Source organism: Sylvia atricapilla, chromosome 6, assembly GCF_009819655.1.
Source record: "Sylvia atricapilla isolate bSylAtr1 chromosome 6, bSylAtr1.pri, whole genome shotgun sequence".
Classification (NCBI taxonomy): Eukaryota; Metazoa; Chordata; class Aves; order Passeriformes; family Sylviidae; genus Sylvia; species Sylvia atricapilla.
Genome location: NC_089145.1, coordinates 49,304,706 through 49,323,899, shown reverse-complemented (window position 1 = coordinate 49,323,899; position 19,194 = coordinate 49,304,706). Strand labels below are relative to the sequence as shown.

Sequence of the window (19,194 nt, the reverse complement as noted above, 5' to 3'; positions counted from 1 at the left end):
CACATGCTCTGTAGTACTATTGAGGCACAAAGCAGACAAAAAAGCCAGAGGGAAAGAGTACAAGTCAAAGCCAAGCAATGTGTCACAGTTGTACCTAAATACTAAGAACATCAAAATTGGTGGTATGTGTCTTGAAGCAGCTCCAGCAAAGCACGTTTCTACTATCCATGTGCTGTGTAACCCAACAGAGTGTGGGGGTAAGCAGGGTGTCTCTTGCACAAAGGTTGACCTGAAGTGAGTTCCCACCCCTCTCCACCTTGATCACACATTCATACTCCTGTCTTCACCCTGTGGAGCACCACAAATCAGGTGAAAAGGTGACTAAGCCACCAGAAAACTGACGAATTTCCTTTGCCTGGATTAACAAATTAACAAAACATCCCACAACAAAATGCTCATGAATTGCCACAAGTGGAGAGCAGTGGGAAGGTCCTTCCACAGCCAAGGGGGAATAAACACACAATTACACCAGTTTAGGCCTAACTAATAACCTGTCCTGTAAAGTTTATTTACATGAGAAAATTCTAGAAAGGTAATCTGAATTAACATTTCTGTAATGAATCGAACCATATTAGATCCCTGCAGACTCACTCATTATTAATTAAATCAACCCTATTTCATATTTAGTATCATTTACTTTGATGTGAATTAAGCTTAATCAAATTAAGGTCACTTGAATGCTGAATCAGATAATATATACAATGGTGTCATTTAGTTTACCTGATTTACTTTACATTCACATTTTTGGTGATTTGGATTCGTTTTCCTTCAAATCCTCATTCAGACAGCTTTGGAAGAGACAGACATAGCAAAAACCTGGAGAGACTGGGGAGATGCTGCAAAATTTCCCCCCATAATCAACAGTTCTGAGCTGCCAATTCACCCCTGGAAGCTGTGTATCTCACTGAGGACACACTGTCAGGGTTGCTGCATGCTCAGTCTCCATGAAGTCTCTCTCTGTCTTCACTAAAGTTCCTCTGCTGCCCTGAGGCTGGAGAAAAAATCAGACCCTGGAAGTCTTCACTTCATCCTCCTGCACTGCCAGAGCTGAACAGATGTTGATGGGCCATGAGAAATGCATGTCCTGAAGGAAAATGAGACAATCCTCGAGGAAGCTGAAGCATTTGATGTGGTTATTTTTTAAATAGCAGGTCACGAAAATATTTGACATGTTTTTTACTGTTGGGAAAACACAGCAGTTATCAAAGTCCTTGTTTGTAATAAAGTAACAAAAAAATCATAAAAGCCTGCTTCTTTAGGCAGACATGCTAAATTGAGTTGCCATGTTTATTCACAGTTTTAAGGTCTTCTCATTTTGCTTATCATGCCTCAACACTTAAAAAGTCACTGCTGAGTCTTCTAAGCAAACTCCCTTCACATTCCTCTTACGTGACTATGCTTTTTACCATTAAAGAGATTTTTCTGTACACACAGATGTGTAGACAAATGCACTCTGTCGTATTTAGGGCACTAGTCATCTAATATTTTCTGTGATGCAGGTACCATCTGTGAAACTGAACTGCAGCTCAGGCCTATCATACTGAGATGAGTGTTGGGGAATCAGAGATGGAAATTGATATTAGATTATAATCCCACTGCATTCAAATAGAAGACAAGGGCTGTAGCAAGGTCAGGCTTAACCTTTAATACCCAGGCATACCTTTAAATAGTTTTTTCAGGGAACCTTTAGCTGTGTTGTTTGTTTTGCAGTGTTCACTCAGGATTATCATCTTTTAAGGGTCACAAAAGGTGTCCAAACCCCTGAAGCAAAAGGATGATGAAGATGCCCTGATAGCAACAACAGATGACAGCTGGCATCAGGGTGCAACTGAGGTTGCAGTGACAGACTTTGACCAAAGTGACAAAGAGATCAGAGACTGGAGACCATAGAAAGCATTACTGGGTGAGGAAAAAGGACTATTCTTTTAGCAATCTAGCATGCAAGTCCTTACCAAACCACTGGGTTAATCAGACCATGCAGTGATCTAAATGTGAGCTCTTGCAAGGATGAAATCAGCACTGGGAGGAGGGTCAGACATGGAGCATCACTTCCACTTGGGCTGACCTGCTGCGTCCTGGGGCCTCAGCCTTCCCTGCCACTCCCACTGGTCTCGGGCTGGCACATTTACACAGCTCCTTGGGGAACTCATTCAGGAGACTGAGCCAGCTGGAAGCTGGGAGAACTGACTAAACCAGACCTGCACCAGTACTCAGGACAGCAGTAACATCTAAATGCACACGCAAGGCATTCACTCCACACACCTCTGAACACACTTCATAGCTTGAGAAATGTCCTTGTGTGCCTTTACTGCTATTACAAACCTGTTTCCACATTCCCTAGCTTGCTGGCTCAGTGTCCCCTCTGCTATTTCTGTAACACTCTCATATTTAATACCATGAAATTTTAAAATAGTATGCTGGCTCAGGTTTTTTGAGCTCCTGCAAAGGGTTGCAGTCATGCAGTTCCAGCACTATTTTTGTTTAGCAAACCAGGACAGAAGAGACAAGCAGACCCTTGCAGCTCACCCCTGGGTCACATCTTGAGGAATATGAAATGAGGAGGCATTCCCTGGGGTCAATACAACAAGCCCTGGGGAACCCCCCAATAACACACACACACTCCTCAGCTACACTAAACACACTGACCATCTTTCTGTCCCTTCTTAGTTCCATTTTGTTTGTGAATCCCTAAAAGGGAAAGACCCACCTCACCTGCCTCACTAGGATGGCCCTGGCAGTCCCAGCCCTCCACACTGGTTCCCAGCAATCCTGCTCCTTGTACCACCTGCACACCTCCTCTGCTCCCCCAAGGGCTGGGGTTGGTTTTGCTTTACTGACAGGTCTTCAGGTAATAATTGTTCATTGGGGAGTGGAGGAAATACTTTAAACAAGGTGTTTATATTCCTATTTGTATATGTTCAAGGCGAGGACTTCCATACAGAGGACAGGAATAACTTTTGTCTCCTCTTCTAAAAGCTACAAATTTCCCCTGCTGAGTTCTGCCCTCAAATGAAGAAGAGCCTTCACTGCTCCATCAGACCCCAACCCCTTCAATACTTGCACGTATACTTAAATTTATTACGGTCAGTGGACTCATCACAACAGCCATTAGGTTCACAAACATCAAGGATGCTGTTCCCAGTAATAAGGTCAAGAATGTGCACAAGTCCTTTCAAGATTAGGCCCTTAATGCTGCAGCATCAGCCAGCTTTCTCCCTGCCTCCAGCACTAGCTGTGGGCAGCTGGAATCCCCAAGGAGGGAGGCTGATGGCTCCAGGCTGACTTGCAGGTACAGCAAAGTGCCTCTGGACTGCTCCTGGGGTGTGATGAACCAGACATCCCTGGGCATCACCCCTCACCATGGTGGCCCTGGAGACAGCTGTGTGTGATCCCTGATGCTGGGAACTAACGTTTGACAGCTCAGCACCAATTAAAACAAATAAACACAAAGCCAGGGGGCAGCAGGTCAGGCTCTGGGAGGATCCATCACAACACTGGGCTACCAGTGGAATCCGAGCTGGTGTTGTGTGTTGTGGGTCACGTTGGTGACAGCTGACAAATCAGCACCTCCAATGGACAATACTGCATGGGCCAAAGTGTGATGAAGAGATGTAACTCCTTGTTCCACCTACTCTAAGATGGTTCTTACTACCAGGCAAGCAAAACAACAGACAGGGACAAATCAAGGACATTTTGTTAAGCATACCGGTAAAATGAACACATAAGTCCATGTTTTCTCTGTTCTACTTAACTGAATTGTCAAAAAAATTAGTTGTCTGAGAAGGCTGCTTTATTTGGATGCTACAACCCTTACTTCTCAACAGAACAGCTGTGGGATCAAAAACTGACTTACATTCACCTAGGTGACGTATTTAGTTAATTAAAAGAAAGATTAGCATGCAAATGTGTTCAGCACTCAACACTAATTCATTACGAAGTCAATCTTAAAGTTACCTCATTCTGTCAAAATATACTTGTCCAGTATTTCTCTCATTTTAAATCACAAATCCTTTTCAAAAAGAAATTCACAGATTATCTCAAATCCCACTACTGTTTGGCAGGTGGGAACCAGAATGACAGACAAAACATAGCCATGTAATAAAATGATTGTAGTATCAAAAGTATTTTATGTGAGTAATAAGACCAGTAAGGAGCTAACATGAACAGGCACACACATACAAACGGCATGCAATATGTGCATACGGGGATGATTTTAAACTGCTTTGTTTCTGATTCTTAAAACCTTTGTAGGCATTTTTTGATCTCTCTTTTGACGTCCCCTGGACCGTGAACCACGAATTGAGCAGTGCTAGTGTGTTCAGTGCTGAAGAAATATTCCTACCCATCCGGCATACACGTAACAGACATGTCCAATTACAGCTCTTACACACAAATTTACTTATTTAAGCTATCCTTTCATCGTGAGCATTCAGCAGTCCTGGGTGTGTTTAGCTGTTCCTGTTGCATGCAAACACACACCCTTGGAACCTGGCTGCAGCCAAGCTCCTGCACCGTGGACAGCTGTGGAAAGAAAAGCATTCAGCATGCAATTAAAGGGATTATGGTGGCCACGGCCCTGCTTCTTGTTAATGCCATTTCACTGTATTTTCTAGATCTCCTCATTACCGAGGGAGTGGTTTACTGACAAGGGATAAAGGAAGGAAGCTACACACATGCTGGCTAAGAAGCAGCGAATGATGGGAATGGGAAAAGGAGAAAGGGGAGGAAGGAATGAATGGATGGCAATACACAATGAATTTGCTGTAATGCTTAGCATTTACTACAGAGATGATTGTCATCCTTGGAAATGCTTTTTGAACAGGAGACGCCAATCTAGCAAAGCAAGGACTTCAACAGGACCAAATTTAAGCCTTAAATCCTGTGCTAGACTGAGACCCAGCTACTTAATCATCTTAATTCTCTCTCAGGTAAGAATTGTCATCCCCCAGCAGATAAAGCAATGATGCCAAAAAGGTTAAGAGCTTTAGCAGCTGCAGACCAGCTGAGGAAGTACAGCATGCCTGCACCATGGAGCTCACCCCAACAACAAGGACAGGGTCTGACCAGCCTTCCTGCAGAAACACACACTGCTGGAGCATCTCCCTGTGCCTGCACCCATGGCACAGTATGAGTCACAGCACTACAGAGCTTTTTTTTTTTTTTTTTCCTCTCTTACTCTCTTTTCAGGGAAAAAGATGTCTATCCATCCTGACACCTATGTGAAGCTGAAGAAAGACAGAAATACAACTGTGAGATCTCAAGTTACAGGAATGACACCTACTGCCTGGGAAATGAACTGCTCACCTAAATGAGGTCGAACTCAGTGGTGAGGAGCCTCCACAGAACAAACCAGCACATGGACATGAGCCAGCAATGTGTGCTCACAGCCCAGAAAGCCAACTGAATCCCGGTCTGCATCAGGAAAGGGTTGGCCAGCAGGTAGAGGGAGGTGATCCTGCCTCTCTACTTCATTCTGCTGAGACCCCACCTGCAGTGCTGCATCCAGCTCTGGGGTCCCCAGCACAGGAAACAGGGGGATGTGTTGGAGTGATTTTTAAAGTCCCTCCCAACCCAAACCGTTCTGTGATTCTACAGAACAGGTCCACTCCCAGTGCTGACTGTGAGGGTGACCACACGAAATCCCACAGGAAATTCAGTCAGGGAGGGAGGCTCAGTCATTTAAGAAAGGTGTTTAATTCCCGATAAACAGTATAACTGTTTAAAATTCCTGATAAACCATATAACAGATATAACTCAGGGCAGGTAAAAACATCTCCATCATGAACTCAGGTAAAAAATCCCTTTTTTGGACAGAGAATATGTTTAGAAAATGCTCATCCATACCAACAGCTAGGCCACACAATTTGTACCACAAAGCACTTGGGAGCCTGCAATGGAAGGATCTGCAGAACATAACAGGAAGAGCAGGACCAGCATCTCAGTAAAAGAAATATTTTAATTTGTGGTAATAGCGTTCCCTAAAGAAATGGTTTCTTGAGAATTCCTGGTGTCAGGGAGCACTGCCACAACCTACCTTATATATACACCCTTTGCATATGGAAAGTGAATTTTCTTCCATCTTTCTATGTAAAGACTTCATGACCCAGCTCATCCTGCCAAACAACAAGTGGCTAAATTGGCACAGCTGAGGGGAACAAGAATGGGAACTCAGCAGAAATATATAAACTAACACTAAACTCGAAACAAACATAAGACTTGGATGCCTGCATCAGGAAGGAAAGTCAAAAGTTTCTGGTGGCCACATGTCTCTATGACTTTAGAACAGTGAAATTTCCAGTGAAATGTAACGCTTCACTGGTTGTTGTGGTATTACAGAATGGCACTCTGGATAGTCAGAAATGTGAAGGTTTCCGGGCTCAAACTTTTGGTCAGGACTTCCCCACTCTGTCTTTTCTGACTAATAAAGACAGATATCCTTAATGCTTCTACAGCTCTCAAATGATGAATAGTTTGGAAAGACTGTCGGTAATATTCCAAGCATTTGCTCAATGCAAAAATACAGTCTCACAGGAAGAAGCATTCTGCAGAGCTAAATACAGCAGAGACGAGGGGGGGGAAAATAATTGAGCTGTTTTCAGTTTCACAGGGTCACAACCTGGACTGAAACACACTTTGAGTGTTACTGGGTGATGTGCACACACCGCCACGAACCCAGAGCCATCACAGGAAAAATGTGCTGGATGAACCATGAGGCTCCTACAGCACAGGGCAGAGATGTCCCCAGCAGCCCAGTGACTGGGAAACAGCTTGTCCTTACCCTGCAAAGCTTCCCGTGGGCTAATTAGGAACAAGGCAGATTAACCCGAGCAAGATTGTGTGCTGCCATGACTGGCACCCTGGCAGCCTGTCTGCAGGTCTGGTGTCTTCTCCCTGGGCTGCACGGTGACAGGGACAAGGGCTTTAAGGGTGTGCCCATCAAGTGTGCCGTGGTGGTTTTCGGTCACTTCCCCTCATTATGGCACATTAGATCAAAAAGCAGATGAAATGGAAGTCTTGGGTAGATGACTGCAGACAAAATCTGCCTGAGGGCAAACTGGCCCAGACGAAAGAATGGTGGCACAGTTACTGCACCTCTCCTCCCTGCTCCTGAGAAACTGAGTCCAGGCCACAAGGCTGAGAAAAAGAAAAAGCAGCGGAAGCCCTGTGGATCCCTTGAGTTCTGCGGTGACCACGAAGAAAACAAAAAGTATGTGGGGGCAATACCAATGTACAGCTCGGGCAGCTTTTGCTGCTTACCTACTGCAGTGAAGGACAACACCAAAATATCAGTGAGATTTTCTCAAACGTAAATCAAGTGTGGATGAGATGATACTATGGTTCTGATTCCACATAGAACCCTGAAATATTTATAACGACCTTCTCAAAAAAAGAAAACCTGCAGCTCATTCATCTTATTTTATTTCAACTTATTTTATTTCATTTCTGTAATTATTAGGATTTAAAAATTAGTTATAACTCATTTCATTTTGGCAGCAGTTTTAGAAATATTTTCTAAAGAGGTTCCATACTGCTCCTTACACAGTGCTCAGAAATGAGCGAAACTATTACGTAGAAGAAAAAGGAAAGAAATCACAAAACTTGCAAGATACAGGAAATTACTTGAAACTGAATTGTGTTTGCACTTTGGAAAGACTTTTATGATTTCTCACAAGAAAAACAAATATTTAAAGTAAAATACTTCGAAAGAGAGAAGCACTGTACTGCCCAAAGAAGTAGCCAGCCAAGTGCAGACAGACTATGCAGACACCTTTAATTGTGGCACACTTTAATGGAGCTGCTGTGCATTAGTGTATCTGTTGTTTAACACGGTCAGAGCGACCCAGGACAGGCAGAAACGACACACCACACAAACCCACAGCACTGAGTTAAACAGACCTGTGCATATTTGAAAGATTATCTTCAGCCTCAGTTATACCAGTACAAAATACAAGCCGAAATACCCAAAAAATGAGGGACTGCACAAAAAGATGTCCAGGATCTATATTTTACTTCAGAGAGGGGTAAAAATGTTGAAAGCATACAGAATGACAGTATGAGAGAGGCACAGCTGGCCTGCTGCTCCACAGCCTGACACTCAGGGTATGCTGATGGAAACCCAGCATTGCCTGTTCCCAGTGGAACACCCCTGCTGCCTTTGCACGGCCACAGTCAGCGTGGTACAACCTTCAGTGGAGGCCCAAAATCTCCTGACAACGAGTTTGTCTGCAGCCAGAGCTTACCTAGCCCTCTGAAGATCAAGGCTGAGCTAACAGAAGCAATTTTCTGTCAGCAGCATAGTACCCACACTTGGGATTTTGCTGACCAAACCATGCCAGGCAAAGGGCTGGGTGTTTTCCTCTCAAGAAACACTGGCACAGGTTCAGCTTGAAAGGCTGCAAATCTAAACATATCCAAAGGCAGGGCTGTGGAGGGTGGTCTGACAGCTCCCAACTGACCACAGGAACCACAGTGCCACAGCACAGCAGCTGTCAGAACATGGCAGGACAGAGCCTTCAAATTAAACAAAAATTAGCTAAGTTACAGGCATATTGCTCCAGCTCAGAAATCAATTACTAAGTGACAAGGTTAAATAATATTTTATATCCAGCTTGATTTTATTATCCATTTCAGGGTGTGCTCCTGCTTTTCTACTGAAAACACTGAGCTACAAAGTCCACCAGTCCAGGTTGGTAACCCAAATTTTCATGACGTTATAAATAAAAACATCATGTTCTCTCTTGTTTTTTACAGATGCAAACAGAAAGAAAAGGTAAAGAGAGAAAAGTTATAAAATAACACGGCATACATAAAACTCCAGTTACCCTCCACTTAAACGGAAAGAATTGACAAGAGTCTTATCTCATGAACAGTTATCTCATGTACAGAAAATGGGGAGGACAGTGAAATGCTCGATACATTGTGTTTCTTGCTCTAAATGTAAAGACTTTGCTTGCTTATGTCTGAAAACATAAGGATTAAGAAGTATAATGTATACACCTTGCTGTTACTGAAACAGGTTTGTACTATGAATTTTCAGTCCTCTTTTTCTCAACATGTTGATCCATCCATTTAAATTAGAGCTAAATACAACATCTTTTTCAGATTTCCAGTTGATAGCTATACAAAAACCTGAGAACAAAAAGGATGACTTTTGCTAAACTTTAAGGTGCTCAGTGACACTGCTTTCCCCCATAATTTCTGGCCTGAACTCATTTCTTTGGCTTGGGTTAAGGCATGTGCTACCACAAAAAAAGTAAGGAGGTATAGTTTTAATCTGAATAATCCTGTTTAGAGGCTGGTTCCATCTCCAGATATTAACTGTATGTTCTGCTTAGAAAAAAACTAAGTACTTAAAGTGAGAGGCCCACTATCATTGCCTCAGAGCACAGCACAGAGAGCAAATGCACATTCACTACAGCCATGGCAAAAAGAGAGACGGATTTTTTCAGGGCTACACCCAAAATGCTATGTCTGGTTTTTATTTTTAAGAACAGGGATCACCGAAACACAGATGCCTTATAAACTACAGGTATGACTAAGAAATTACAGGTTACATCTCTATTTACAGAATGTAAAATTTTTATTTTCACCTACAGTGATATTTATAGACATTTTCCCAAACATGAGCTAATTCTGTTGCTTCTAAGAATAAATGAGTATCTGCTGTCAAATGACCACTACATTTGTTGTACTAAAGCAGTATTTTTGTGTACTAAAAAACAATAATACCTCTGCACTTTAACATTTTCCACACAGGGATCCTAATCCACTTTCGAGGCAGAACATCTATTATAATAGGTTTTATTACTAAGGTGTCTGGTACACCCACTATTCACACACTTCATACCTTTGAAGTGAAGACATAAAGAATTATCAAAAAATGGAAACCATCACATAAATGCAATGAATAGCACTGCAATCTACTCACCACAAAAAGCGATATAAATAAAACACACATGGCTAAGCAAATGTTTCAAGGAGGTTTTTATTAAATGATTATATAGCCTGCCAGGGTATTTTGGAATTATACAGCCTGTATTTATTAAATAAGAATTGTTATTGGAAAATGTTTTAGGTGATTTACAGGCATATATTTACTGACAAGTACAATCTATTCAGTAATGTCTGTATATGCAAGGGGAAAAAAATCTGTAATGGAAGCCTTTAAAAACAGGAATCCATTAAAAAAATCCAACAAAATAATAACGTACATTAAGTACGAAAGTGGTATTTATAACAAAAGACTACTTTAAGTGATCCACCTGCAGATGCCAAGTACCACGTGGGGAAAGCAGGAAAGGGCAGCTGCACAAGGACATGCCCAGCAGCACACACAGACCAGCTCTGGCTGCCTCACGTACAGCAGAGGCAGCCTGGGGGGTGCAACCTGGAGAAGCACCCCCTCCATCATTGTCTAAAGTGAGGATATGGGGAAGTTCTGGAGCCTCTCCCGGAGTTAAGCTGCTTTTTCCTTCCAAAACATCCTGTGGCTGACCTCCTCTGAGAGCACCCTAGCTCTCCTGCAGGGGATTACTCTGGGTACATTATGATACCTTAATTCACAGTCCGTCTTGGGTGGCGGTTCTCTCTCCCCTATTCCCTCTTCCAACAAAAAGTGCAACCATCAAATGTGGAAGTTCAGGTGGAGCAGAACATCTTCAACGGGAGAAACCCAACATTGTTGCAGCCTTCAATCTGCCCATGGTGCCTCCTTGGGGTGAAAGATGGGCTTATGAGTCAGTAAGTCAACTTTCCTTCCTCCTGGGGAAAGAACTCTAGCAACCCTGGGGCAAGAGTTCTCCCAGCTGGGCTGCTAAGTGAGCAGGAGGGAGCAAAGGAAAACTTCCCTACCACCACCTGTGGTGTCTGCTGACTTGTCCCCGGAGGTCTCTGCCTCGCGTGGTGATCAGACCCGGTGGGACTGATGTGACAGACACACCTTTTGTGTGGAGACCAGAGATCCATCGCCACCAGACACACGGCACAGCAGGCTTGTGTGCTTTTGGCCCTCCCCAGGAATGCATTTCTAAACAAGTGACAAAAACTAATGGTAATAATAATGCAAATGGCTAAAAAAATCGATGCAGCTCCAAGTCTTCAACACACATGATAATGCCAGGAGTAAATGTGACTGCAATTGCAGGCAAAGGCTTTTCTGGACTCCCACTGCACTTGCTAGGAGCAATGCCAACCCTGCAATTCAGGAATGAGGCACCACAGAAAGATATCTGGCTTCAAACTGTTTTTTCCATTTTTAAGGTTTTCCTAAACAATTTTACTTTGCTAAAGATAATTATTAAGTGGGAAAAATCACTGGTATTAAAGATGAATCAGGGGGCTGGGTTGCTCCGAGATACCGACAGCTCAAGCAAACTCGAATAAATGAGGAAAGAGATGTTTGGACGAGCATAAACCAAACTAAATAACGTTTCCCCTCCATCCTTCCTCCAGGAAATTGGGTTGGTGGGGCTTTTTTGCCCTTCCTGTTGACAACTGACAAATTGACCTCGGGAAAACTACGGCTGTAGCACCCGCTGCCTGAGGAGAGGGGGACTGGGAGATCCGGCCCATGCCGGGTGCTCTTGAGAAATAAATATCCCATCTCCGTTTCTCCGGTGAACTCCCCGTTCCCTTCCTCGCACACCGCCCTCCCCGGCCGGGAGTCCTTCAGCCCACACAGCCCTCACCGGGCCCCGGGCTGCACGGCCGGCACCAGCGGGCGGATCCCGGCATCTCCGGGCAGATACCAACAGCAGGGCACGGCAGCACCGGGCACAGCCCGCCTGCAGGGCACGGCATCTACGGATCTCCGGGCACATCTCGGCTGCGGAGCACGGCATCATCGGGACCATCCCGGCTGCGGGGCACGGCAGTTTCACAGGCGCTTCCAGCCTTTTGTAAGCGCCAGATAATCCGTCAGATGGATTTAGGCGCTGACAGTCAAACGTGCCAAAAAACGTCACCACCCACTCGTGCTATCCATCCGGTGAAGGACTAGGAAGCGCCGCATTGCTTAACCTCTCCTCCGCCTTCCACCGGCACAGGAAATCCCCACCCCCACGGCGTGACACCACCGCGGGGCACCCGAGGTCCCCGCACCCCCCGGCGGGAGCTCCGCGCCCGCCCTGCCCGCGGCGCATCCCCGCCCGCTCTCACCTCATCTTCCCGGCGGGGCGAGGCGGCGGCCGGGGCCGGGACCGGGCGGTGGCGGCGGCGGGACGTGGGGGGGCTCCGGCGGCGGCGCCGCCCCAGCGGCAGCGCCGGGCCCCGGTGCGCTAGCCGGGCAGCGCGGCGCCGGGCAGCCCCTCCGCCGGCCCGGCCATGTTGCCGGCTCCCGCCCGGCTGCGCTGCCTGTGTCTGTGTGTGTGGGCAGGACAAAGCGCCGCCGCCGCCCGCCCCGCGCCGCTCCGCTCCCACGCGCGGCGGGGCCGCACCGCCCGCCCGCCCCGCCCCGCTCCGCGCCGCCCCCGCCCGGCCGCCGGGGGGAGCCCCGGGAACCCCGCCCGGCCCCGGGAACCCCGCCCGGCCCCGGGAACCCCGCCCGGCCCCGCGCAGGTGGGCCCGGCCCCGCGCAGGTGGGCCCGGCCCCGCGCAGGTGGGCCCGGCCCCGCGCAGGTGGGCCCGGCCCCGCGCAGGTGGGCCCGGCCCCGCGCAGGTGGGCCCGGCGGCGGACGGGCGCCGTGCCGGTGCCAGGTGCCGGGGACTTGGTCCTGCCGCGTCCCCGAACGGTTCCCGGCTGGAGCGGGGCAGCGCCGAGGTTGGAGACCTGGAGAGGTCACAGTGCTGTCCTGGGCAGGGACAGAGTCAGCGCTTTTGTGGGTAGAAGCAGGAGCAGAAATGGCATTTCCAGCTAGCACCGGAGGGCAGCTGTGGTTCCTGCTCCGTCACCCTTCCCACTTTCTCCACGAGTGTCCCCGCGAGTGCCGTGCTCTCAGCCTTGTCCTTTCTCCATACTCACGTTCTCACCCACTCACCCTGGGAACCCTGGACTGCCTCCAAGTCCTGTGTTTCTCCCATCCAGCTCTCCTCCTCACTCCACATGCCAGTCCCGTCCCTAACCCGCTGCCCTTCTTCTTCCAGTCACCTCCGGCCAGCTCCACTGTACAACCCAAACCACAGGGTGATGATATTCACGAGGTCCAGAGGCAGGAACTTCCCTTGCCCTTCTCCATGTCTCTTTTACTCTTCCTATGCACCACTCAGTAATAAAAAAGATTATGTTGAAATTGGTATCACTTGAATATCCTCTATCACTTGAATATCCTCAAGGATCTGGCATGATACAGGACAAAATTATGCAGTTGGTTCTCAGGTCTTCAATACACAGGTCACCATAATTTGTTTCCCATTTCTCAAGAGTAAAGCCTCTTCACTCTGAGTCTCTGTGGATCATCTCCCACTGATCTCTCCAAGGTCTGGATCACCCAGTTTAGGCACAAAACCCCCCAACCAACCATGTAATCCCACAGCAAGCAGTGGGTTTCCAGGCAGCTGGTGGATGTGTGCACATGGTGTCTGGAACAGTAAAGGCTTCTGGCCGTCTCCATCCCTCTGCACGTCTGTGCAATTAACACTGCACTCATGGCTCCCTGAGACCCACCATCCACATCCCTGCTGTGAAGGGACAGGGAGCTGTAGCCTGCCCGTGTGCAGGGGTGGTTTTGGAAGGTGCAGGGAGGGTGAGCTCTGGGCAGTGCCCACAGTGGATGAAGAGCAAAGCAGTAGGGGTCATTTTCCACATAAATGCTTTACATTTTTATTTCGATTTCTCTGCAAAGTTTAAGTACCAATGCAAATATAACACTTATTTTTATTGTAGTAGTAACCGATGCCAGCAGAATAAATGTTGCAAAAATCAAGCCCATAGATTTGATGCCCTACAGAGCTATTTCACCACTGGCCTGTCAAGGTTTGCTGCTGTCCATTGCTGCTCCATTCTAAGTAAAATATACTACAATAACAACAACAAAAATATGACAGCAACAAAGTCCATAGTAGCAATCATATATATGCCTTTTATTCAAGGCCATGCTTTTTTCTTGGTAGCTAATGCATATCTGATATCTGCTGTTTTCAATGATCGTTAATATGTTAAAAAAATAATTAGAGACAGAGTTACTGAAAGGCCGGGGGAGGGAACTCCCACCACTTCTGTGCCTCACAAGCTCGTGCTTTCCCTGTCCCATAGCAGATCATCCTCCTCCCAAGTGACCCCACCAATGAATCTAAGCTCATTTCAGATAGAGAGGGTCTCCTAAAGAAGCTGCTTCCTTTATATCTAAGGGACCTCCTTGTTTGTTTGAAATCAAAACTCATAGTCCTTTCTTCTAAGTGACTATCCCAAATCTCCTAGGAGGCACAATATACATTGTATAAAGAAATAACTGTGTCAGACCACAGATCTGATATGCGGTCTCCCCCAAGTGACAATGGCTTGTAGAAACTCATCCACATAATTTGTGATGAGGTTGCTGAAGGTAGTAAGCATATGAAGAACTAATGAGCAAAAACAAAACCTATTTTCTTATTACTATCATCTGACTAATCCTTTAGAGTGTGGGTCACTGACCAGCTCATAGGACATATGGGAGACAGCATAAGGCAAGGAGGATGCTCATTAAACTAGAGAGTTTCATGGTGATACTAGAATTTAAAACTTGATTAAAATAGAAAATCCATATGGGATTTCACTGATAATCTGTTTTTTAAAAATATAATTTCCTTAAAATAGGTTTATACAGGCTCAAATCAAACAGGCAAATAAATTTATGTAAATCTCACTATAATTGAGATATAAAACTAGAATATTTAGTTTTATAGAAGCAAAAATGCCTTCTGCAAAGACTTTCATCTGTGCACCTTGGCTGCACAGCATAAAGGAGGCACAAAGAGCTGAAATCACAGCCACCACATGCCCCAGTACTGACACATCCAGCCCCAGCAGCTGCCCATGTGGGACTGCAAACCACTGGGTAAGGACAGGGCTGGCTTCTGCCACTCACCACTCTGTACCAGCACTGCCTCCTGAGCACAGGTACTCTCTGTTGCAAGCTGCAACACCTCACTGGATATAAACTTGTGCAGTATCTACCCTTGCAAAGGGTTGAGAGGCTAAATTGCCCATGAGGTGGTTGAGAAGTGATGCAGAAATGCAGTGAGGTCACTAGACTCGACAATTATATTTGCTGTCTTATTTATTTTTACAGAAAGAAGCAAAAGACAGATGCCAATCCTGCTGGCCACTAATGGCACAAAAATACAACAGCATTAAAAATCTTTCTTGTATCAGAATCCATGAGGCTTCCTTATTAACACTCATTGGTTGACCACCAGACCTCTGTGTTGACAGAAAGACATGACTGGACCATGTAATAATTGTTTTGCTGGGACAAATCTGACATCGTATTGCAATCAGAACTGCATGCCTTCTAAGAGACTTGAAGTTGGTAATTTGTATCGACAAATATATAATCTTTGACTGTAGTCTTGTTAATTCACCTGCTCTTTGCCCAGGGGGAAATCCTGACCCACCAGGGTGGTCTCCATCCTGCTGGGCTCATTGTTCTTCCCTCTTCCCACTGCACCTGTCCCTAACTGCAAACTCTCCTGCAGAGCCCAGCAAAGACCTGCACAAGAGAAGTGCTGTCCCTATGGCTGCATTTTTCCCAGCTGAGACCTCCTGCAAAGCAAAGCCTGATGGATCTGCTGCCATGCCTCTGGGTCCTGTTGCAAAAACTGCCCTGGGGCCTGCTCTGTTTGTTGCTTCAGAGATTTCATGTTAGGAGGGGAGGAGGAAGAGGATGCCGTCCTTATGCAATCACACAGCCTGGGGCAACATCCTCTATAAAAATCCTCGTAATCAGGAGCTCAGTGTCATCCAAATGTTTTTCTCAGAGATTCCATGCCATGTCCAGGCTGGTACAGCAAGAGCCTTGTGGTCATTTTTTCCCGCTGAATTTGTCCAGCTCAGAGCTTTCTCTTGAAACTCTGGCCCCTTCCTGAGGACTTGTCCACAAAACTACCTCTTTTCAAGGAAAACAAATGTCCACAATAGTTTGTTTTACACACTAATTGGAAGGCTTTTCCTAAGCAAGGAGGATTTAGCCTTGTGAAAGTCACCCTTGAGAGGATTTCATTCTATCAATTCATTATGTCACATCCAGTAATATATGTATGCTTTTATTTCCTAAAAGGAATTGCTCCTCAGACTGCAACATGACTCAGGACTTTTGCCAAAGATGAAATTGTACAATTTTACAGAGACCTTGCTGAGGCAGAAAGAACGTGATTACCAAATTCAGGTGCAAAGCGAGATTCAGAGATTCCCAAAATTCAGAGAGGTTCAGTCCTGGATTTTGGGTTTTCAGTCATCACCACACCCCTATGATCTTTGGCACCATTTGGCAAAGGCTCCATCTCAGGTTTGTCGTGGCAGCCCAAAGGAGCCCTGGTGAGATCACTCACTGTCTGCACCTGGATTTCCTTAGCAACACTTCATACAGTTCTGGGATGAAGAGAAAAGAATGAGAGGAGAGTGGAACAAAAAATCAAGTGGCAGAAGAGTACAGCAGGTGCTAAAGCGGACAGGAAAATTGAGACTACAGAAAAATTAAGGAATTACATAAGTTTGGAATTTTTATTTTTACAAGAAAAGCAGAGAAAAGGAAATTACATGAAAAGGGAAAAAAGAGGAAATAATGAAGAAGGAAAGAAGTAATGAAGAAGGAAAGGGCAGAGAATAATTAGGAAAAATAGACTGTTGATATACTTTAATTCTATTTTATTACACTTCCTCCAGTGAAGATGGGAGTCCAGCTCTGCTTTCAGGGAGATAGTCAGTGCCTTCTTTTGGAAAGGGAGGAGCTCACTGGCAATTTTATTTTTCCTGTTATGCCTTCTGAGATCAAGGTTTACAATCACTAGGGAAGCTGAAGCAGGAAGCTGCAGACTTCCAGGCAGCAGGGAGGAGCTCTGCCTTGCAGGCAGACCCTGGGGATCTGTTCAAGGCCAAAGGTGACTTTTCCTCTCACCCAAAACTAGTCGGGAGGGAGCTGGCACAGAGGTGATGCTGTGCTCCCGAGGTCAGAGGCAGCCAGGGCTCTCCAGGCCGCCACACTGCGTGTGGCCAGATTTTCTGCTGAGCAGGAGCTGCACATACGGGAAATGCCACAGGGCTTTTCACTTGGGCCGAGCCTCCTGTCAGCTCACTCTCCAACTGTTCCAGCTGTAGACAGAGACTCTCAGACAGAGCTCAGCTTCTGCTCTTTTTAGGTGCTGTAAAAAGGCCAAAACACTTGAACCTTCGGTGTAATAACTTTCCCTGCGGTTATAGACTGATGTCATAAATTTGATGTTATAATGTCAAAGCAAGCTGATGAAAAGGAGCAGGGCAGAGAGGAAGGAACCCTAAAATGTTGACATTTATCTCAATGAGAAACTGAACCCAGAAAGAACAGCCAGACAATTGATTTTGTAGAGAGGAGTTCTCTTCAGGCTCGTGCAGACTGTTCCCCCTTCAGCACATCTCTGCAGTGCAAGGGCAAACCAAGGAAAGGGCAAAATACAATAATCTAACACGGCTGCAGAACTCACCCAGGCTTTTTAATTTTTTCTTTCTAGCCATAATGACTGAACAGCCTGAAGGAGAGTTCTTTATCCTACAACCTGGAATTTGGAGCAACTGTAGTTAGCTTGTGTAGCACTGACAGAATCCACAGAGCAGATGAATTTGCTTCCCTCTGGCTACATGCTTATTCTAGGTAATTCCAAAGGACAGATTTAAAAAATGTTCATCTCTTACAAGCTCATGCTAAAAACCCATTCAGTTGCATGGAGACCCAGAAAACAGGTCACCATTCCAATGGTTCTGAGCTCAGCACCTCAGACTATACCCAAAGAGGCAGCCTCTAAGAACAGATATGTCCATTACAAACAAACAGAAATGTCTAAATTCCTTTAGTGAAGTCTGCAGTCAGCCAAAATATGGTGGAGCCAAACCTCTGTGGAGCTGGTGGGGAGGAACCAATTGGGTCCAAGACATCCAGCTTTCTTAACAAGACAGACCAAATATGAGGTCCAAAGGAGTGCCTACAGCATCAGGTGACACCGACAGGTCCTGTTGAAAGGAGGCCCCTTCTTATACTTCCACATTTGCAGGAAATGGGGGATCCACAGTGCTGTGAACCCTCCTGATGGACCAAGATTTCCAAAGTAGCTTTTGAAGATTAGCCCATTGCTATCACTGCTGACTCAAATAAGGCCTGTTGGACCGAGAGCTAGATGGCAGCTTTGGCTGCACTGCCATTGATACCTCCATGCAAATTATCACTTGGTCTTCTGTGATTATTTAATGAATTCAGGGGGCAAAGTAGTTCCATTAAGAAAAATGAAATTGCTGCGGAAGTTCATGACTAAGGAGAAACATAAATCTCTCCCAGCAAGAGCATGAACTGCTAATGTCCTCACTCACCCAGCAGCCAGTAGCCTCCACCTACAAGCAGACAGCTGGGAGCAGCTCTGTCTTTCCCCCCAGGAGTCAGCTCTTCATCTCCCATCTTCTGCATGAGGATGTGCCCTGGCTTGGGGCATCTCTAGGGCAGGGCAGGCTGCTGCAGCTGGAGCTGCATGGCAGTGACCAGACTGCCCCAGCACAGCTGTGAATCCCAGCCAGCAATGGGAGAAAAAGATTCCAGTTTAGGCTTCCCATAAGCCTGTTCTTTCCACTAGTAATTAAAGTGACATTTTCCTTGCCATCTGTAGGATTTTTTGAGGACGCAATTGAGGGATCTGTCAACAGCCCTATTTCCAGTAGAAAACAGAGCAAAAAGACTTCCTGCTTCCCTGAGCAGAACCAGAAGAAATTTAAAATGCCAACCCTTGCAAAAATGGGACTGTTTGCCCTTGCAAGCTCCTGTCACATGAATACTTTTGAAGGAAAATAATATCCTCTAATATTAAATCTTCTGAAGAATAAAAATCATCCAAATATTTCACATAGGAAATATGACCTTGAATTAACTAACCTCATATTAATTACAATAGTAAAAAACCCATTTTAACAAAATTGATTTGCTCCACAAGGAATTTTTAAAAATAACTTGAAATGGTAGGGTTTTTTAATTCACCAGCATTGCAAAAACTATTTTCTTTTACATTTACCTCCTTTGCCCTTTTTAAAAAAAAACCATGGGTTTT

The 19,194-nt window shown here is 45.7% G+C and overlaps 1 protein-coding gene across 1 annotated transcript in view; it reads right to left on the bottom strand.

Moving 5' to 3' along the window:
- The window catches only part of EVL (Enah/Vasp-like), a 144,259-nt gene extending 131,882 nt beyond the window's left edge, over positions 1 to 12,377 (bottom strand). Inside the window, exon 1 of the mRNA XM_066321879.1 lies at positions 12,157 to 12,377. Coding sequence (XP_066177976.1) covers positions 12,157 to 12,161 — 5 coding nt within the window. The 5' untranslated portion in view covers positions 12,162 to 12,377. The remainder of the gene's footprint in view (positions 1 to 12,156) is intronic.
- Between the last annotated feature and the right edge of the window lie 6,817 nt (positions 12,378 to 19,194).